Consider the following 23,276-nt stretch of genomic DNA (forward strand, 5'->3'; position numbering starts at 1 on the left):
ATCCATGTTAAGTCTCATAGACTCAGATAGATTTCATTCCTGGGGTACTGTGTGCAGAATAAATAAATCCCACTTTCCTAATCTATGAAGCTGTAAATACAATTTGGGGCAAAAAGTAGCAGCAGGGAACAAAACCAAAGAAGAACAATAATAAATCTCTATATCTAAAAAATAGGACTTGAAAGAAAGACTTTTTGGGCTTCAGGAAAAGAAGCTTGTGTGTGATAACTGACCATACTTCACTAGAGTTCCATTCTTATTACATAGAACATGGAAGGGGAAACTCTGTTTATTTTGCTGTTTTATAATTCTGCTTTCTGTAGGATTGAATGCAAGTAAAAAGGTATAAAGAAAATTATAATTACAAAGAAAATTAAAATATTTCTTATTTCATATTATGATGCACATCAGAACATGCAGGATTCATGAATAAAAAGTACAAACTAAAACTGTTAAAAGTGATGGCAGATTTCAGTGTTGCAAAATACCGTTAATGTAGATTAACAATGAAGCACAATTAACTCATCATGTTTCTTGTATGGTTTAGCTGAGAGGGTTGACACAAATCTCCGACTGTCACTTTCATTATCTGGTGAATTAGGATGGGTAATTTTTCTCTGGAGCCTCCTCCCTCTCATCTGATGATTCCCTAAGCGGCATCTCGAGTCCTCATTCTTTGAGGCCATTTTCCTGTACTATAAGATATACTCACCAACTTCTTTGTATTTCTTTTAGGCTTTCACCATGAATCGTACCTTGGGGATGGAGGCACAGGCTCGTCTCACAGACATGTTGGAGATCACTGCCCAGAGCCTGGTGCACATGGAAGTAACAGAGCACTACCAAGTCATCAAGGAACTGGGCAAGGGGAAATACGGGCAGGTGGTCCTGGTGATGCACAGGCAAAGAGGTAAAGATTGCCTTGTATGGTCAAACAATCCCACTCTCTTTCCCACTAAACCATTTTAAATTTTTTTTCTTTGTTTATTACCAACCTTTACCAATAACATATCCACAACCCATCTTTCTCCTCTTATTTCCCCCACAACAAGAGCTGAGAAAGAAGGACTGGCCCAAAGTCACCCAGATGGCTTTCACGGCTAAAGTGGGAATAGAACTCACAGTCTCCCACTTTCTCAGGAGGCTTTTTGAATGCAGGACTAGTAGGAGCCAGGACGTGAAGATGAATGGAGAAATAAAAAAATAAAATATAATTAAATATATCTAGTACAATTATATTACATTTTCTTAAAATGTTTTCCTTCTGCCACTTGAAAAAATGAAATTTGATTGAGGTGAACAATAAGGGCTCTATCCAAAGCTATGGGGAGTGTACGGAGTGCTGGAGTTTCAGGTTAGGCTGTCCTGCTTTATACAGATTTGACATACTGGTTAATAGTGTTTTGGTTTCCAGCTGAATAATAGTCAGGTATTCAGTTTCAGTGGAAAAGTTTCAATTATGGTTGCTTTTGAGAAAAACAGATTGATTCATATCACCTAGATTCCTAGAACTAAGGAGAAACTTCCTGACAGAACAATTAACCAGTGGAACAACCTGCCTCCAGAAGCTGTGAATACTCCAACACTGGAAGTTTTTAAGAAGAGACTGGACAGTCATTTGTCTGTTTCCTGCCTGAGCAGGGAGTTGGACTAGATTACTTCCAAAGTCCCTTCCTCCTCCTCCTCCTCCTCATTATCATCATCATCATGCTAGTGACCCTATATCAGTGTTTTCAAACTTGGCAGCTTTCACATATGTGACTTTCAATTCCCAGAATTCTTCAGAGTTCTGCATGTTTCTGCCTACAGTCTAAGCCCTTAGATGCACATATGTATGTATGCACTATACATATGTTTTTCTCTGTGTGTGTGTTTGTGGGTCTACAGAAATACAGAGAAGACAATATGCCAAGACAAATTTTAAAAGTGATACTATGCACACATTTAACACATTAATGATTAAGTTATAATACTAAAAGAAAAATAAGAAATAAAATATTTCAAGAATTAACAAGCTAAATTGATATAAACCATGATCACTTATACATTTAGTAACAATGTAGTAAATTTTGCATACCAATTGTCTATATTTGCTAAATATGAATCTTACACCAAAGGGAAACATACTTTTTGATTAGTAAAAATAATAATCTTTTTGAAAATTGATCAGTAGCAGATTCCCTACCTTTGATATTTGGATTAATGATACTTCTCCAATATCTTGTGCAATTCTGTTAATAGACAATATCCTACAATGGCTTGTGGTGATATACAAAATAATTTGTTATCAAAAGCCACCAGATCATTGTTACAAAGACAAAATCAACCAAGATTTCCTGATAAATACCCAGTAATTTTTGAGCTGTCACTTATTTGAGCCAAGTTTTTAAATTAAAATTAAATAATGATGCAATTGGTTGCTATGGTCAGAGTAAAAGGTATCCCCCACATGTACAAATATAAAGTGCATTCACTACCAAACCCAAGGAATGTCTTCCCCCCCCCGCCACCAATACATATGGTGCTTAAAGTGCCCTTATAAGAAAATATTCATAGCAAGCTGAATTGACTCCAAGTGGGAATAGGGAGAGACTTAGTTGGGAACGTGTGGCTAAGTGAACCTAATTGTTTCTATTAACTGAGATAGTACAGCTGCCATGCTGACCTAGTAGAAAAAGACAGAGTCACTTTGGTTTAGTAACTGTGAGAGGGACCTTGGTGTCCTAGTGGCCGATCACTTGAATATGAGCCAGCAGTGTGCAGCAGCAGCCAAAAAAGCTAATATAACCCTGGGTCATATAAACAGGGGCATAGAATCAAGATCATGCGAAGTATTAGTATCGCTTTATAAAACCCTAATGAAACCACATGTGGAATACTGCAGCCAATTTTGGTCACTATATCACAAAAAAGATGTTGAGACTGTAAAAAATTCAGAGAAGAGCAGCTAAGATTGATTCAAAGGCCTGGAGACTAAAACATATGAAGAATGACTGCAGGACTTTGGGTCTGGCTAGTCTAAAGAAAAGAAGAAATGGGGGAGACATGATAGCAGTATTCCAGTATTTGAGGGGCTGCCATAAAGAAGAGGGGGTCAAATTATTCTCCAAAGATCAGAGGGCAGGACAAGAAACAATGGTTGGAAACTGATCAAAGAGAGAAACAACCTGGAATTAAGGAGAAACTTCCTAACAGTCAGGAAAAAATAACCAGTGGAACAGCTTCCCTTCAGAAATCATGAGCGCTCCATCACTGGAGGTTTTAAAGAAGAGACTGGACAGTCACTTCTCTGAGATGGTATAGAGGTTCTCCTGCTTGAGCGGCGGGCTGGACTAGAACTCCAAGGTCCCTTCCAGCTATATTGTATTCTAGCGATGTGAGTCCATGAATTCTAGTCCTGCCTTAGCCATGAAAGATAGCTGGGTAGTTTTGGGCCAGTTACTCTCTCAGCCCAACTCACCAAATAGGATGGTTGTGGTAGGGAAAATAGGAGGAGGTAGGGTGTTGAATATGTTTGCTGCCTAGAGCTATTTGTAAAAATAATAAATGTGGGACACAAACAAATAAATGTCACTCATATGGATTTATCTAAAACACTGTAGTTCAACATCACACTGTAGATAATGGGCACTAATATATAATACAAAATATAAGCTCTGTTTTTATTGTTGCTCATGGCCACTCAGTAAAGTATCAAAGCTTTGCTGAGTATCTGGTATATAGTATATGATTGCTTATATGCATGCCAATAAAATTATGTTGTATCTTCAGTTGTTTGTTTTAGACGAGCCAGATTTGGGCTACAACAGCACATCTGTACCTATATACATAATATCTATTATGTGAGCAGAGTTTTATTCTAGCCCTTGTCTCTCAATGCAGGAGTTCCTCAAAAATGTGAAGGGGAATTCCTCTTACCTAGTCTCAGTCTACTGCAGATATGGTTTAGCAGAAATTTAAATACTGACTTTACAGTATTTTTTTCCTGAACTGGAAAAGAATTTGATTCTAGAGTCTTTCAATTTGATTAAAAAAGAATTGAGAAGGAAAAAAAAACCATTTATTCAAAAACAATCAAAATACTTAATACAGTGTATAAAATCATATTTTCAAGAATGCTATATTTCAGGCTCTTCAAAGACTAACTTTGGGGTGCATTGCACGAGAATTCAACTGGATACCTGTTTCCTGCTTGTCACAGAGATTTGATCAACATATATATTTCAGGCATATTTTTTTTAAAAAAAATAGTCTTGGAGAGATTAACATAATATATATACATGAGGTGACAGAACAATAAAAATGGGCAACTCTACTGTGCATTGAAATATATATATAAAATATAAATTATGTTTAGCATATTGATGAAAAAATGAATAACAAAATTACAGAAAGAGGAAATTGTTAAGAAACAGGTTCTTGTTACATGAGTGTGAAAACAAATATGTTTTTCTTATGTTATTTGTAGCACAGTGTTATCCTTAGCATTTAACTGCAATCATTTAATATCTACTAACTTCTTTCAGCAGCCCCTACCCCCACACAAACCCCAAAGGTGATGTGATCACATTTTGGATGCTTGGCAATAGGCTCCCCTTTATAGCTGTTTGCAGTGTCTTGTGATCACATGGCTCCGATTTGCAATGTGTTTTTGCCAGTCTCTGGCATTTACTTCTTATTTCTGGCAAAAACTCTCACTAGGAAAGTGAATTCATTTAACAATTATGTTTCCGTTTAACAGTCGTATCTTCAAACTGGTCATGTGATGGCTTGATCTATGACCAGGGCTTTTTTTGTCACAGAATGCCCAGAATGGAGTTCCGGCACCTTTTTTGGATGGAACCTTGTAGGGTAGGCAACGTGGGTTGTATGATGTGTGTGACTTCGGACACCTTTTTTTTTTTTTTTTTTTTACAAAATAGCACTGCCTATGATCATGACAACTTGTGACTATACTTGCAGGCTCAGTTATGGCTGTAAATTGAGGATTATCTGTCATAATGACCCAAAATTTTGGTGACTTTCCATAAGATACTTTGCATACAGAAAGCACTGCTGGAATCAATGCCTGAAATTACACAATGACCAAAAGGCAGAAAAAACTTGATTATTGGAATATGAGGATCTTGATGTCTTATCCATATTTCTGCCTCTCCCAACTTCTCTCAGGGACCCCTATGGCTCTCAAGCTACTACCTAAATCTAGCACTAAGCTCCAGAATTTCCTATATGAATACTGTGTGGCACTCTCACTTTCTACACATCCTGCCATCATTGGTATGTTTGGCATTGCCATAGAGTCCAGCCAGCATTATGGTTTTCTCTATGAAGCAGCCTTTCATCGAGACCTTATCTCCATTATCAAGCCCAAGGTAAGCATATTTTTATATTTCAAAGTTAAAAAAAATAGTATTATTAGATTTTAGATTTACTGTATATTTTAACATCTGCAGTTTGTTAATGTTAGATTTTAATAATAATAATGACTTGAACATTGGGCACTATTAACAAAATTAAATTCAATAGTGAAAAAAAATAAAGTTCTACATTTAAGCAAGAAAAACCAAATACATGGGTATAGCGTGGGTGATACCTGAGTCAATAGTAGTAACTGTGAATGAGATCTTTGAGTCCTAGTGGACATCACTTAAATATGAGCCAGCAGTACATTGCAGCTGCCTCAAAAGCCAATGCAGACCTAGGCTGCATTAACAGAGGGATAGAATCAAGATCCCCTGCCTGGCAGCAGCCACTGCCTCCTCTGCTGGTGGTAGGCTCCCTACATTGTCCTTGGGCTGATAGTTTCAGCCCCCTGGCCCTCCTTCATGGCTCTGCCCACATAACCATGGTGGGGGCACTCCAAAGACTCTGCTGCCTGATTCCAGCCACCAACTTTCCTGTGGCTAAGTGGGCCTCCAGAGCTGCTGCCATTGAAACCATACAATACAGGCAGTGTGCTGCAGTGCTACAGCACCACAAGCGGCAGGTGGTGGAGGAGGCAGCGGCTGCTAGGCAGGTGATCTAAGGGCAGGGCGGGGTGAAGCAAGGCTGGTGAGGAGCGAAGAAAGCCCCTCCAGCGGTGGATGCAGCTAATGCACAGCAGCGGTGAGGACCTTTCACAGTCACTCCCCCATGGCTCCAAAACAGCGTAGGGGACCAGGTATGGTGACTGAGCCTTCCCCACCCATCCTCTGTAGCATGGCAGCCCGGCTCGGGAGGGGAGTGAAAGGGAAGAGGTGGGTAGGCAGCTGGCTCATTGAACAGGTGGGGAGAGGTCACCGAGTGGGGAGTGGTTTAGCTGTGGAGGCCTCGCCTCAACTCATGGCAACGACACCAGCCTACCACATGGCCTCCTTCCCCATTGCAGCCGTGAGGAACCAGATGGTGGGATGGAGTGGGCGGGTAGCCACAAAATAAGACATCCTCCGAAAATAAGCTCTAAGTCTTTTGGTCTATATCTATATATCTATATCTATATCTATATCTATATCTATATCTATATCTATATCTATATCTATATCTATATCTATATCTATATCTATCTATATCTATCTATCTATCTATCTATCTATCTATCTATCTATCTATCTATCTATCTATCTATCTATCTATCTAAAATATGGTAGAACAAAATAAAAATTTCCTGACAGTTAGAACAATTAATCAGTGGAACAACCTGCCTCCAGAAATTGTGGATGCTTCAACACTGGAAGTTTTTAAGAAGAGACTGAAACGGTATAGGATTTCCTGCCTGAGGGTTTAGACTATAAATCCTTTCCAACTCTGTTATTCTGTTTTATTTTAAGATATGTATGTATTGCTAAGATCATAGCATACTTAAAATAATCAGGAGACTTATTCAATAAATTATTTAGTAACTTAGTATATTTTAAAAATATAGTATATAAAGTTAAATTTTCCAAAATCAACTAGAAACAAGTCAATAATAATAAACCTTTATTGTCAAAGTACAAAATCAACACAGAATGTGTTATAAACTATGGGTCAAGCACAAAGTACGAGATGAGGTATTTTGACTTTTCAAAACTTTTGAAATTTTGAACTTTGACCATTCATGATGATGAACAATCATAACTCTAATTTCAAGAGTTTTGAAAGCTTTTTTCAATAGAATCATGTGATGCCGAGAATAATTCCAATTTTAATTGTGATTGAGATGGGACCCGAGTTGAAGAACAGAAAAAGGCTTGAATTTTACTGTTATTTCAACCTTGGCAACTTTAAGGTGTTTTCAACTCTCAAAATTCTGGCTGGCTGGGGAATTCTGGGAGTTTAAACCTTTAAGTTGCAAAAGGTTTTGAAACACTGTTATGGACCATTGAGAAGAACTAATGGATTAAAAAAATGTTCTTCTATTATCTAGGCAGGCATTCCTGAGAAGGCAGCCAAGCTCTGTGCTAAGCAACTAGTGAGCGCATTGGACTTTATACACAGTCGGGGCCTGGTGTATCGAGATGTTAAACCAGAAAATATCCTGCTTTTTGACCGTCACTGCCACTGCATCAAACTGACAGATTTTGGACTGACCCGACCCCAGGGCACTCTGCTGCAGTTTGTGGCTGGGGTCATCCCTTACACTGCACCTGAGCTGAGCCGTGGCACCACTGGCACCCCAGGCTTACCCATCGATGCTAGCCTTGATGCCTGGGCCCTAGGGGTGCTGATCTTTTGCCTACTTACTGGCTACTTTCCTTGGGAAAAGACTCTGCCTGAGGATTCCTTCTTTGATGACTTTGTGATATGGCAAGAATCAGGTTCAGATGAAGATCTGCCATTTCACTGGCGTCCTCTGTCTCAAGATTGCATTGCTATGTTACAAAATCTTTTAGCCCTGGAGCCTACCAATCGTGGCCCCATCCGCCAAGTACTCAGCTACCTGGATCGGCCATGGCGAGCAGACGTGGCTGCTAAAACTGCCATCTGAGCTGAAATTTATCTGACTGAAATGGGGGTGGAGGGAGGGAGGCAGAAGTCTCCCCCCATTATTATGTATTTGCAAAAGAAAAGAAAAGAAATGCTATATATTGGGTAATTTACCACAGTCCTCCACGTATACCTGTTGAATGGTTTGATTTTATTGGGAAGAGTCTAAATCAATGCATGTGATCATGTTGAAGATGATTATAAAACATAAAGGTAAATATTTTTGCATTAGTAAGTTGGAATTTAAATTATGAAAATATATTGTTTAGCAAAATGCTACTTCAGACCTTGCTGGTGATCCTAATTATATATAAACCAGTTTGGTTCATATATGTGAATATATTCTAGTAAGCCAGAATGCAGTTTATCTGGGTTTCAGCTTAGGCTATCATTGTGCCATTGTGGTTTGTGAACCATTGTTTATAGTTTAGTTAAGAAGCCATGCTTAAAAACCTATGGCTTAGCACCATATGTGAGCCTAGTCAATTACTGGTTTCACACATTGCAGTCATACTTGCTTGATTTGGGCTTAATTTGCTATGGATCCAAGCAGTTTTTTTTTAACAGCAGAGATGAACCACCTGCAAATCCAGGGCTACATATGGATTCTCTTTTGTATCAGAAAACCCTCTTTAGCACAATTACCAAAATATGTATGGCTAAGTTTCAGGCCAGGAGTGTGAAAAAGTGCGGTAAACATATCTAATACTCTTTTCTTCTCCTATTTTCCCCAAAACAATCCTGGGAGGTAAGTTGGACTGAGAGAGTGATTGTCTAAAGTCATGCAGCCAGCTTTCATGCCTAAAATAGAACTAGAACTCACATGTCCTGGTTTTAACTTTGTGTCATAACTGCTAGGTAAAGGTTTCTCTATCTTGGCAAATTTAAGATGATTTTCAATTCCTGGAATTCAGTTCAGTATCTTACATTTGCTATGCATGTAAACACACTACTCGAAACTGACTCTCTTTTTAAATATTTTTTTCCAAAATGGTATTTTGAGTTATATGAACTGACTAGCTAACTAAAATAATGATTGTGGTCTCATTCATTTTAGTTAATTGTACTATTTCCTGGGATTCTTTGCCTATAAAGGGAATTATGGCCCAGATAAATCTTGCCACAATGATTTAACACAATGTGTTCAATATAGGTGACTTCAAAGTTTAATCTTGAATAGACTTGTTTATATAAACCCAGTCAATTTGGGTTTACCAGCCATGTGGGCACACCAGTGGAGAACCCATTTGTGTAATTATTTGTGTGTGTGTGCGTGTGTGTATGCGCTTGCACATTGTTTTTCTCAAAGAAACCATGCTATTTTTCTGAAGCACAAGATAGCTTTTCCTAGATTGGCATTTTCCAGAGTAGCCAATCTTCAGCCAAGATGGTTAAGAATTATGATGCTATGGCCTAATATTTCTAGAGATTGAGAATGGTTGCATTAGAGATAAACTAGAGGTATTAAAAATGTTTTTAATAATTTGATTAAAAAATGGAAATGTTATTTTTTTTGTAGTTATGCATATATCGTGACAGCGAGGGACAGAGATAAATTACCTTTCTATTTTAATTAGTGTCTTTGAACTCTAAGGCATTGTAAGATCTCATCTGTTCTCACTGGACAGTCACAGAGAAACCTCTCTTTCTACAGGCTCCTCCATTGTTCCTGTCATCTTTCCTACCTGCATTATGAAAGTATAACACCATTCATTCATTCATTTCATTCATTCATTCATTTGTGTTTATTAAACAAACATCGTTTATATGGCATCCCACCTCACACAGGTGACTCCAGGCAGCTTACAATGTAAAACCCTAATATGAAAACCATGAGCAACTTCCGGTTTGCCATTGCTGCGCTGTGGATGCAGGAAGACAAGCTCCATCTTTCACATCCAAATTTGTTCTGCTGGGGGACCCTGGAAAGTCACCCTCTAAGGGTGACAAGCAAGGAGGGGACCCCCGTTTGATCAGAGGGTGGCGGCCCTTCCGTTTGATCCAAGGAAGCTCTCCAAACTGGCAGGAGAAAGACCAGTCATACCAATATGGCCCGTCACTAAGCTGCTAACAGCCGCAGTCAAAATCACCACCAAGCACCTTTAAAGCAACGTGGATGAAACTGGGTGAGATCTGATCCTTTCTTTAAGATTTTAAGTATTTTTTCCCGTAAAAGCTGCCCAAAGTATTTTTTCCCCCATGAGGAGAGAGGGAAGGGAATTTCTACCTCACCCTCTAAGAAAAGTGGTGACTACCCAGGGGAAACAGAGCAACTATAAGAACAATTTTAATCTAATTGGATGTATATTTTTTTGAAACTTGCTCCTTCTCTCACAGAAGAGGTTTGTTTTTTCTAAAACAAGAATTTCTAAAAAATTTCTAAAAAAAGAAATAAGACTTAAAAAATTACCATAAAAATTTGGACTTAAAAAGCTTTAAATGGTTTCGGTGACATTTTGTGGCAAAGTATGGTATTACAATTTGTTATTACCTAAAAGAGACTTGGCTTCAAGCCCAGACTCCAGAAAAAACTCCTCTGACCTTGACAGTTACTATCTGTGAAAAACCCAGCTGCTAAGAATGAACTTCTGGGTGGCTTATCTGGCCTGTTTGAACTATGAATGTAAACTTTTACTGACTTTCAAAGCTATACTTGGGGAATTGCTTTCCTATTTCTTTACATGAGAAGCATATGTTATTATACAAGATGATGGAACACCATGGACTATAAACTCTTACTTGACAAACGACTTCTACTATAAAGACCACCTATAATACGTGAAATAGATGTCCCATATCTAGCTACAAAAGACAAAAAACTATTTTTAACGTTTGATTCTAAAGTCTTTAACTTAACATACTATCAAGAGAATATGGATGAAGATCAGGAAAAAAATCCTTTCTATGTTGAAATCAATACACGAAACCATCCTTTCAGCTTGTGACAAATAAGAAACAACATAAAGGAATAAGATATCAGCTTAAATATACAAACCCAGATTTTGACTACAACCAAAGAATTAACAATGCAGTAAATAACAGGAAAATTGAAACACCAAGACAGAGGACCCAATTGGCCAACAGACCCAGCCAACGGAAAAATCAGAAAAGGGAGTGACAATACTGAAACTGGAAAAGGCTTTTTACAAAAATTAGAAGAAATTTGAGGAAAAGGAAGAACAGATTGAATGGAAGATAAACCTATCAGGACAATTGTAGGAAATTGGAGTAATAGGGAGGTGATCTAATGAATACAAATGGGCTAGTTCTTCCAAAAAAACTGCAACAACTGGTGTTTCTTATTCCAAATAATATATATAATAATAGAGGGAGAACTATTTGATGATTCAAAGACATTGCCATGGAAGGTTAGTTGGCGAAGGAAGAAAGCCAGAGTAAGGCTGAAGAAAATAATGGCTTTGATTTATTAGAGGGGATATTATATTACTAACTAGAGGGTTGAATATGGTGGAAAATACATAACTTTTAGAAAATAAAGTAACATTATAATTGAATAGGTGTGTAACAAGACTATTAGACTTTGGTATGAAAGGGAAAAAGGGAGAAGTTGAGATAAGGGAAACTTTGGTCACCTAACATAAAATCTTTGGAAATCATAAAAAACAGTGATTTCCCCCCCTTTTTTTGAATATGGATGGGAAATTAAAGTTTATGTATAGGCTAAACAGTATTGATAAAGGTAACAAGGATTTTTTTTACTTAGTTGAAAATAAGAATTCTGTTTGCCTAATATGAGATAACAAATATTACTAGAAAAAGAGAGGGAGTATTTGAACTTCCAAAATTAGACCTAAACTAAAAAAATTATGTATATTACTGATTTATTGGTAAACCCAGTCAATACATATAATGGTTTTGACTTATTAGAGGGGATACTGTACTATTAATTAGATGGTTTAGTATGGTGGAAAATAGATAACTTTTAGAAAACAGAATAAAACTACATTCAAATAGATAAGATGTGTATTTAGAATATTAGATTTTGTTATGAAAAGGAAAAAAGGAAGAAGTTGAGATAAGGGAAACTTTGGTCACCTAAATATAAAATACTTGGAAATCATAAATAACAAATGTTACTTTGAATATTGATGGGAAATTAAAGCTTGGGGAAAAAAAGCAATAACAGGACATTGATTGTATATAAGGATTGAATGCAAACACAATTGAAGATATGTATAAGCTAAAAATTATTGATAAATGTAAAAAAGATTTTTTATTTAGTTGTTAATGATAAGAACTATATTAGCCTAATATGAGATAGTAGATATTAATGGAAAAAGAGAGGAAATATCTGATGTAGTAACTTGAGATTTATACTAAAGACTTATGTATACTATTGAACTATTGATTAACTCAGTCATCATGTTGCTTTTTAAATACAATTGTAAAATGAGAAAATTAATAAAATGTTATAAAAAAACCAAACAATGACCCAGCCATCCCAAATGGCAGCAACTACACAATCAGATCAACCACTTGACTGCTCTATCTCAATCCAGGGCCCCCAGGCCTGCTGACAAAACCACGTATTCAGGGCCTTTTGGAAAAGCAATAAGGTGGGGGAAAATTGTACCTCTGAGGTACTAATGATCCATGGAGGAGTCACTAGCAAGTAGCCCCTTTTTTCGGGCTCCACCAGGTATATATATCTAATAGATGGGACCCGCAACATACCTGGCCTTGCCATCCTGGTGGACCAGGTGGACTCTGTCCTTCAAATAACATTCTTTCAATGCACATTGTTACACTTCTTGCTTTGCTATGAATTCCCCAGAAGATGAATTAAATAGATTACACCACAATGAAATGCTAATTAGGCATGTTAATCAGGATTCAAGGGTTGGCTTGAGGATTCAGCACCCTTAGTTGGCAAGAACCAAATGCTTGACATCTAGGAGCTAAAATCCAGGAGACAATGTGTTTTCTGCTGGGGTTAGAATGTTTTCTACCTTTTTCCAGTGTCTCCATATAGAGTAGATTATTGCCTCTGAGAGAGTTATTTTTCCCCTACTGCTTGTTCTTCCAAACATTCTCAGGCACTTCCACATCAATCTCCAGCATTACCCCCAAGCTTTAGTGCAGCTTATACCACATCCAAATAGGAAGAACCTAAAACTGTTTCTGAGTGCAATGTTTAGTGTAAAGCCCCCTTCAGTACAATCCCTAGTAATATTACAGACACCTCCAAGCAGTTTTCTTAACAATAATACAGAAATGATTTACCAGACATGTTTTCCAAGATATTTATTACAGTCTCCCTAACAAGTACACTTGAAACTCAAATACTTTGGCTACCTAATGAGAAGGAAGGACTCACTGGAGAAGAACCTAATGCTTGGAAAGACTGAGGCAAGAGAAGGGGACGACAAGAGAATGAAGTGGCTGGATGGTCACTGAAGCAGCAGGCGTGAGCTTAAATGGACTCCAGAAGATGGTAGAGGACAGGAAGGCCTGGAGGAATGTTGTCCATGGGGTCACAATGGGTCAGACACAACTTCGCAGCTAACAACAAGCACACAACCTTGAGATCTCCTAATGATGTCTGTTTAAGTCCCTACAATGTCTGGATCTGCTTTACCTTTTGAGGTCAGTCAGTGTCAGTTGGGGTCTGCCACCTAATTGTACATACAGCTTATCATTCCTTATGAGAAATGTGGTTAAAGTAGTTTAGAAACAAAATTGATTTCTCTTTTCCCCAGGAACACTAAAAAAAGTTACTCCTAGATTTTTTTAAAAGTTAGAAATTATCCCCTCAAATATTTTCAATAATTTAAGCAACTTATATTTTGGATTTCTATGTGAATTGATAATCCCATTTTACCAACACGCAGTTAGCATCTCATAAAAGGATTAAGTTTATCAAGATGTCCTACAATGCTAGAAATCAAAGTAACAGCATATGTTGCATCAATATTTCCTTCCTATTACCCAGAAGGTAATACAAATGACTGTAGACAGATTAATATTCTACTGCAGGGGTGTCAAACTCGCAATGTCACATGATGTGTTGTGATGTATTGTGACTTTTTTGCCATTGCCGGCAATGGATTGGGTGCGGTTTTGCTATGATGTATCTGGCCTGCAGGCCAAACAGTTTGATACCCCTGCTCTACCATATGACCCTCTGCTGTATTCTACTTTTAAGGTTCTTTTTGTTAAGCAAGACTTTTATTGTATCTCCCTATCTACTTATTTGTCAGCTAATCCTTTAGTTCAGGTTCTCTCAGACTGTTCCACAAGAAATTGATGAGGTTTTATGTACAGTAGTAGCCCACAACCTTTTGGGCACCAGGGACTGGTTCTGTGGAGAAAGGTTTTTCCATGGACTGGAGGCTGTTTTGTGTGCTGCCTGCATACTGTGGATGGGGCTTCACTCGTTTATGTGGACCAATTTCTGGTGTGCTGTAGACCAATGCAGGTCCACAGGCCGGGGTGGGGGGTGGGGATCCCTGATGTAGAGGGTAAGAAAGATGATCTTGATGAAACTGTGCAAGAAACATTACCTTGGCAAAGGAGGCTGAAATGAGATAACACTTGGAAGTTGCTCTGACAGACACCTCCCTGATTCAATGAACTATAAGAGGACAGATACAGCACAGTCCAACTTGCAAGATTCTGCTACAATAATCAATGTTAATAGAAGGAGTTTTAGCCTTCCTGTGGAGATGATTTCCTTATTTGATCCTCCTAGTAGCTAGCAGGCAATGATTAGGGACTAAAGGGAAACAGAATGCCTGCAAAAAACAACAAAAATGGGGGAAAAATGAACCCCCCCAAAAAACCCCAGTTCAGCTGCTCTTTGAAAAAAAAAAGCACTTTTGAGACAACTATGACTGAGAATCTCCACAGAGTGCCTGCAGCACACAAAAAATGTACAATAAGAATTGGGCAAATTTCAGCCTCCAACCTCAACTGCACCATGTTGAGTTCACAACTGGAAGTCTTGAAAGCCTAAGTTAGAAATAGTGTTCTTTGTGGTCACTATGAGTTGAAAAGGACTTGACACCACATAATCAACCCACCAACAAACCAATCAGATTGTATCTCCAGCAAAAACAGTTATTAGGGAACTGCTTTTAAAATTGCAACAGCTAGATAACATCAAGCTACCTTTGCTTTTGGTTAAGGATGCGATAAAAGCAGTGTCACAATGTAAGGTCATAAAAAAGATTTGCTAGGGCATGTTTGTGCTGGTTAGGAAGCAAAAAACAAAATCACGACCTTTGGCTCTGCAAAGAGACTTTTGTCTTGACCAGGAAAGGATCCATTTGTAGCACTTCCTGATATTTGCATTTCCCCTGGGAGAATGATACAGGACAGCATGTTGATATCCATTCACCAAAGAAGGGGAGAGGGAATGGAAAATGCTCTGAGAAAGATGTCAAGGCTTTGGAAAGGGATCTTGTCACCCTTGTCATCCTGGCATTGTAGCAGCTGCTGGAGCTGCAAAGCAGAGAAAAGGTGTTTGTAAATATGCTGCCCTGTTCGCAGCCATGCTGCCTGCACAGTGGGAAGGCTACTGGCCTTATGCCTGTACCCGTGAAAGGGCAACACTTCGGCTAATGCAGCAGGGTGGATCTAGTAACATCCCCAGAGAGGCATCAAGTGGCTGCTAAGGGGGAGGGTAGGGCCAGGAATGTGTTCCTCTTGAGGATGGAATAAAGAAATAATAAGGGTTAAGTATCAAGAAGATAGCATATACAAACAGCCTTTAAAAAATGTTTTACCCTTATTATACATGGTCATTCAGCATTATAATTCTCAAAGTCTGGTTCAAAATTAAAATAAAAAGTATTAGAATCCTGATATCCATGATTCTGTACAGTCTGCACTAGGGTTTCTTGGCCTTAGCAACTTTAAGGTAAGGAATAATAATTTTAATAAGACGATTTAATAAGATGATTTTTTAAACATCAGTGGCTGGGGAATTCTGGGACTTAAAAGTCCACATGACTTAAAGTTGCCAAGGCTGAGAAACACTAGTCTGTGCATATCTCAGCAAAAGATAGATAGATAGATAGATAGATAGATAGATAGATAGATAGATAGATAGATAGATAGATAGATACAGACAGAAGACAGACAGACACACACACACACACACAATAGGAATATGAAATACCAATAGGTATCTGCATATTCAACTGAGACAGAAATTTGTTCCAGGTTCCTTCCTTAAGTTCCCACTTTCCTGATCCAAAAATGTAAAGCTGTTTCCTTCAACACTATTATGACAATTAGATTCTGGTTTGAGTAGCATCTGTTTGTAGAAACTAAAGGAGATTGAGCCTTTACTATAGAGAAGTTGTTATATTTTGCACAGTGTCTGTGTTGTCATGTTCCCATTAAGTCAGCATTTTTGGTTCAAATACAGTTGCAAAATGTCTTCCAGAATGAACCATAACTGATTGAGAAACCTAAAACAAATAGAATTAATGCAGTCTTTTTTCTAAACATTCCATCTTACAAGAGGAACAAATGTATTTAAAATACAAAGTAGAGAGCTAAAATCTTCTCTGAACAGAGGTTCACACGTGTTAAAGAGCCTTGGTGGAGCAGTGGGCTAATGCCTCCTTAAGTAACACCAGCTGCCTGCAATTAGTGCAGGTTCGCATCCCACCAGGCTCAAGGTTGACTCAGCCTTCCATCCTTCCGAGGTAGGTAAAATGAGGACCCAGATTGTTGGGGGTAATTAAGCTGACTTTGTAATAATGCCGCTTGGGGGGGGGTGTATGAAAGCCCTAATAAGCAGGCATATACATAGAATGAAGGCTACTGCTAAGCTTGTAAGCCGCCCTGAGTCTTCGGAGAAGGGCGGGATATAAATGGAATTAAAATAAAAAATAAAATAAATGAATAATTTTATGGACACATTCAGGCAACTTTCTTAGCAATGATGTTGGAAGTTATTTGCCACTGGCAGGATATTTTTTAATTTTTAAATCCTTTCAACAGTTTTGAATTTCCCTAGTGATGTCCCATACAATCTCTACCCTTATCACACTGATTCTGTTCACATTTTAAACAGCACATGCAAATTGATCTTTATCTATGGGCAATAGTTACATCTCTTGATTATGACTATCCCCTGGCTTCTGTTGCATTAATAATGAATCGGTAATAAAACGTTCATAGCTATTTCAGTCTAAGGTGGCTTTTGAAAAAGAAAGAAAAAAAACCAGAACTCAGCACTGTCTTTTAGTTACTGATATAAATCTTGATGGTCTCTAATGACGCCTGCACGAGCTGCTATGAAACATTTTTTCTAATGGGAAAACTAATGACTTCCTTAATGTCACATAGTTTAAGGGAACGGTGAAACTTATCAGCTGACATTCAGGTTTTTGGACTTCTAAAGCAAAGTCCATTGATGTCACAGGCAGTATTTGATACAACCACCTTATACCCTGCGTAATGTTAAGTGCACAGTTGGAAACCTGTCTGGATTTCTCTTAGATGTTACCTAATGTGCTGCTTATTTTGATCCAAGATGATGACACAGTAAAAATTGATACGTATCTCATAAACAGTCATAGGTATTTTTTTTCAAAGTTTTCCCACTTCATGAAATAATCATAAAACATGAATGCTGGAAAAGAAATGTTTGGTTTTGTTAATCTGCAAAATTAGTGGAATCTTTTATTTTTCTGAGCCATTCTACTTCTGATAATTGTTACATGATTTACTTTTGAAGGTTACAGCTGACTGCATTCCAAGAGATCATACTTAAATGAATTGTACCTTATTGTAGTTGAAAATGGGGTGGTCAAAATGCACAAGAATCAATAAAAAATAAAGTGCCCAAAGAAGTGGTCATTAAGCAAGTGATGTGACCACAGGGGTGGTATGATGTTGTAGTTTTGAAGACAGGTCATAATTCACTTTTTTCAATTCCATCATATATCTGAATTATTGTTAAAATGAATGGTCCTAAGTTGAGGATACCTGTATATTCATGGGATATTTTTTTTAACAAGTGATTGCCCTGGCTTCTTCAGGGATGCTTTTTAACCAGATCTAGAATTCCCGTTTCCCACCCTAATACTAATCAGGTTCAACCCTGCTTAACTTTTTCAATACCATTCATGGTTGACCAGGTGGATAACATTAGGGAAAGTTGCCAAATTAAACTTGTATGAAAAAAAATCCACACACAGTGAAACTCTCTCTTCTGCAGAAAAGCTAAGATGCAGGTGCAACAATCAAAATCCTTCCATTTTTTCAGATACAAAACACATAACAAGGAGTGGGGTATCTATCATATATTCTCAGCTGTAGTCCTGACTATTCTTAACCCCTCTTTTACACAATTTAACAGGATGAATAAATACATTATTTTGTACTTAGTCATCCTAGCTGAATTCCTGATTGGTTCCCATGTAGGACTCTAGAAATATTCATTTTAAGAAGTACTGAAGAATTCTCAAAATTAATGACCAAAATTCTCCAGGCCCTTAGAAAACTAGTTTTTGCAGTTTGATAAAAAGCAATAGACAATCTAATCTTGGTTGATACATTGTGCAAAACAATATTTTAGCAATGGCTTATTTTAAATCAGTTCGCCAATAATGCTAAGCCTGTAACTGTAGTTTACCAATTACAGTGACTGGATTTACACAGAGCCGTAAGCTTTAATTTGATGTATTTGGTTTTGATAATGTATTAGTCTAAACTTTAATTGTTTACAGGTCATAATTTATGGCTTAACGTTATGTAAGACACTCAGCCACTACAGAGATAATACTGGTCTGCTGTTTAAGGCTATTTTAGCAGTGTTCTGTGAATATAAGCCCAGGACTTAGAGCACAGAACAGCTGGGTTTCTGTAACATGCTTAATTAAATAAAATGGTGTTTGTGATTTCATGATTCAAAGTAAGAGCTCAATCATTCTTTTAATATGTTGTGGGAGTCTGGATAGCATCTTGATGTATATAATATCAGTTTTATATTTGGCATGGAATATTTTGCAATCAAAAGTATTGTGCTTTACTAACCAGCATGAACTCAATTCATTAGTAGAAAACCTTGGTTGAACATACCTATCGTTAGGCAACAATTCTAGCTCAAAGGCCAAAATTCCCAGGGAGATTCTCAAACTCATTCTCTAAGATTTGAAGATTGGTGGTGATTCACAGAAATCTTTGAACTCTTATTATCCAGCAAATCTTACTGCCATACAAATCTTGTTGAATACAAACTTTAACCTCAGGAATAAGATTAGTTATTTGGCACAGCTAGGCTTGCCAGGAAATGCATTAGCAACCAGAGCTTGCTTGCATGCTCTCTCTGAACATAGTTAACATTATTTCCATGAATGCAATAGATATGATTGGGGAAGCGGACCACTCCTCATTCATTTATCCATGCTTCTCACTAACAAGGGCAATCAGGACCCTATCTCATCTCCTAAATGTCAATGAAACTCCTGGATGTCTGAATTTTACTAGCTTGCTACAACTAATATATGAATTATACACTGAAACTGACAAGAAAACTGAGGAAAATTCCTTAATACAAAAGTAGAAAATCTGGAATCCTCTAGATCAGGGTGTGTCACACGGAATACACATCCACCCCAGCTCTGGCAAGGGGAAAAAAAGTCATGATACATCATGACATATCACATGACGTGGCGAGTTGACACCCTGCTCTAGATGTTATTCTGTTGTGATTCTGTACAGCTCATTCTGTTGATTAGGCTGGCTGAAGCTGCTGAATGTATAACAATGTCTGTGGAATACAAGCTTCCTATTTTGCTTTATTATTCCTTTTTTCCATTTAATGTCTCTCCTTCAAAAGTTTCAAAAAATTAAATAATATATTCTAGTCTGATTTTTAGAAAAAAAAGAGAACCAGATATGTTATATTGGTTTTTGAGTTCTGGCCAAAAGAATACAATTACCGTATAGTTGGGCAAAATTAGTTCAAAATAAGGGCTACTTTCCCCTTGGAATAAGATGATAATAGTTCCATAATTTTAAGTTGAAAGAACAAACTGTTAAGTTTTTACTAAATGCATTAGAACAGAAAAGGGAGATTGTAATGATTTTCTTCATAATGTGAATTACCGGTAGTGTCTTCCACCAATTTCTGATCATCCTAAAAACTCGGGTAAATCACTAGAAAGACAGACTGGAAAAAAAATCCAATTCACAGTTGCACATAATTGTTGTTAAGATTTTTGTTGCCCAGGTAGGGTAGGCTTGGCTTATATAAGGTTCATGGGGTGGATTTTCAAAAGAATATATGCTTAACTCAGCTACATTGTTATTTTAAACCTCATTCAACTAGGATGATTTGGGACAAGGGGGATTGAAAACCATATGCAGATTATTCTTGACTAATGACTACTCATTTAATAACTATTCAAACTTATGACAGCACTGAAAGAAGTGACTTATGAATAATCTTTGCACTTACAATCATTGTAGAATCCCTTCAGTCATGTGATCAAAATTTGAGCACAGCATCAAGAATGTATTTATGACAACTGTAGCATCCCAAGATCATGAATCACCATTTGTGTCATATTGTACAAGAGGTAATGGTGGAGGAAGAAGTACTTGTGAGATTCAGTTGTAAAACTCTTGATCTGGATTCAGATTAAGATGCTTGCAGATTGGACAAACTTCACCCTTCACACTAAGTCAGGGTCTTTTTACCATAAGACACTGAACAAGTTTGATTTTTACATATAACCTCAACTTATAAGTAGCACATCATACCAGAGAAGTTTATTTGGGGATGAAAAAAGTCAAAACTTTGTTTGAAATGCAAATTAAGCCTATCCTTTTTGTTTGTTGACATGAGTATACACAAAGGAATAGGGCTTCAATTATATGCTTGCAACTGTGAATTTTGACTTTCTTAACCTCCCCTTCAGATACAATTGTATTATACATCAAACTAAGACAAAACCACACTGTGGAGCAATGTTTTGACTAAGCCTTAATGGCATATTATCTGTAAAAAAAGCAACCTGTTTACAATCTTGGATTTGCACATATGCACAAATTGTTAGCCCTTGGTTATTTTTGTGCAGAGAAGCCTTTGCCATATATCCTATTTCAACCATCAGACCCACAGTGACATTGAATTCAGGAGGAATCAAAATTCTGTAAGGTAGTTAGGACCTTTAATTTAATAAAACAAGAAAGCTGTACAATTAGGCTGTTGTTTTCCTCCTGTGCCTTCTGTATACCTTTTTCAAATTCTCAAACCACTTTTTACATAAAAATCTTTGGACATGGGGTGTAAGAACTCCTGATCTGGCGCATATTCATTTTTTTCAGGACTGAACTGTGAACCAAGTTGGCAGCCATTTTATGAAAACAGCCATTTTATGATGTTTATTTTACTTGATCCAAGAATTGGCATAGAGGCAAGATTCTATGATGGGTTGCCAAAGCAACAGGTTTCTAGGATAAGAATAAACCATTATGCTGCTAAAAGCAAATATTGGCAAATTGGAGGTAAAGGGGAAAAATGACCTCCAAGGTACAAAATGACATAGCCAGGCAAGGTATTTTGGCAAATGAGAAACTTTCCCTCTCCAGGGAAGTCATTTTTTTTTTAAAAATTAACGCATTAAATAACCAATGATCTGATAGCAAGACTCAGAGAATATTGTTTAAATTTAAAGAAGAGCATCTAATGTATATACTTAGGATAATAAAAAGTAAAACCTAGGATTTTCTCAGTTGTTTCATGTAAAAAATGTGAAATTTGGAGAAACTGTAACAAAATTAATTTAATCTAATGTGAATTGTCTAAAACCTTAAATATGTACACACAGAAATTATGGAATGTTTGTAGTATTAAGCAACATATAATGTAATGGAATATAATATCTATTATGTAATATAGTAATATTAATGTACTATTATATAATATATATTACTGCTATAACTATGATTGTCCCCAAATTCAAGGATCAAGTGGAACTAATTGATAACACTCAGTTAAGTCTGATACCTTGAGAATGACCTCTCATATCTTAGAGACATAACAGGTCATGTGATAAATTCTTTACATTTAAAAATGGATTAAGTTGTAGCTTTTTTTTTTTTTGGCCTGGACAATAGAGTCACTTTTGCTAATGAAGGATTCTGCCTTACTCAGCATTCAAGTGCCCCAAAGTTAAGGCTGGCAACATAAGAAATTAAAATAATTTCTATTCCCTTTGGATCCCTACCCTTAAACTATCTTTTGATATGAGACTGAGCATGTACCTTTTATGTGCTAACTTCAAGCATCACCTATAGCAACTTATTACACAGTATTTAACTCTTAGGCTACATGGTCATAGCTGAGAACTGAGAACTCGGGGAGTCAAAGTCCACACATCTGAAGGGCATCAAAGCAGGGCAGGATCACCTAAAGTTTATTTATTTGTAAAAGTTATTGGCTGTCTATCTTACCACAAGGTACCTCTGGGTGGCTTACAATAGTAAAGTTACAAAAACCTTACAGAGCTTCAGTCACCAGAAGGTCTTATTGTAGAATTGCAGTACAATATTTCAATCATAAGAACCATAAAATCATAGAAGTAACCATTTAGACCAGGGTTCTTTAAACCTGGCCCTTTTATGACTTGTGGACTTCAACTCCCAGAATTCCTCAGCCAGGCATGCTGGCTGAGGAATTCTGGGAATTGAAGTCCACAAGTCATAAAAGGGCCAAGTCTGAAGATCCCTGATTTAGACCATCAAGTCCAATTCCTTCAGAAGCCAATTTGGACTCCATTTGAATTGCATCCAATAAACAGAAGTCAAGTTTTCCTGAGTAATTACTCTTCTCGTAAAAAAAGTGTTTTTTGTGGGATCAGAAGCTGCCTTCCAGTACTTTAAATCTATCATTCTGAATCCTATTTTCTCATGAGAATGGTCTTGGCTTCCTTCTTTTTAAACACATAAGAGTATATCAAATCATCCTTCTAGTTAACTTTTCTTAAAGCTAATTATACCTAGTTCCTTCTATCTGGCTTAATTATTGCCCTCTCATGATCAAGATGCTTTCTAGACGTCTCCCAGATCTCTGTACACTAAAGAAAGATACAACTAGACTTTTCTTCAATCTTTCCAATTCCATGATTTTTGCAGCCCTCTTCCTTATGTTGTATCTTTTTGTGAACTTTGACAGCTTCTTGTTTTGAGTTGTGTATTTATAAGCACCAAAGCAACCAGACCCACGTGCTTGGGAGAATTGTGGATCCAAACTTGGAGGAGAAACTGGCAAAACCCAAGGTGGTGACAGAAATTGTTGTAATAATTACCATGAGATGTCCCTAGTTCCAAAATAGTCCTGCAGC

At 37.2% G+C, this 23,276-nt stretch overlaps 1 protein-coding gene across 1 annotated transcript; it reads left to right on the forward strand.

Moving 5' to 3' along the window:
• Window positions 1–744: 744 nt before the first annotated feature.
• On the forward strand, window positions 745–7,945 carry LOC310650356 (serine/threonine-protein kinase SBK2-like; the record flags this gene model as incomplete). Its single annotated transcript, XM_083379270.1, has 3 exons — window positions 745–910; window positions 5,170–5,372; window positions 7,385–7,945. 3 exons carry the CDS (start codon window positions 745–747, stop codon window positions 7,943–7,945), a joined length of 930 nt encoding a protein of 309 aa, XP_083235396.1.
• Window positions 7,946–23,276: the final 15,331 nt, after the last annotated feature.

This window comes from Vipera ursinii (assembly GCF_947247035.1).
Source record: "Vipera ursinii genome assembly, chromosome: Z".
Taxonomy (NCBI): domain Eukaryota; kingdom Metazoa; phylum Chordata; class Lepidosauria; order Squamata; family Viperidae; genus Vipera; species Vipera ursinii.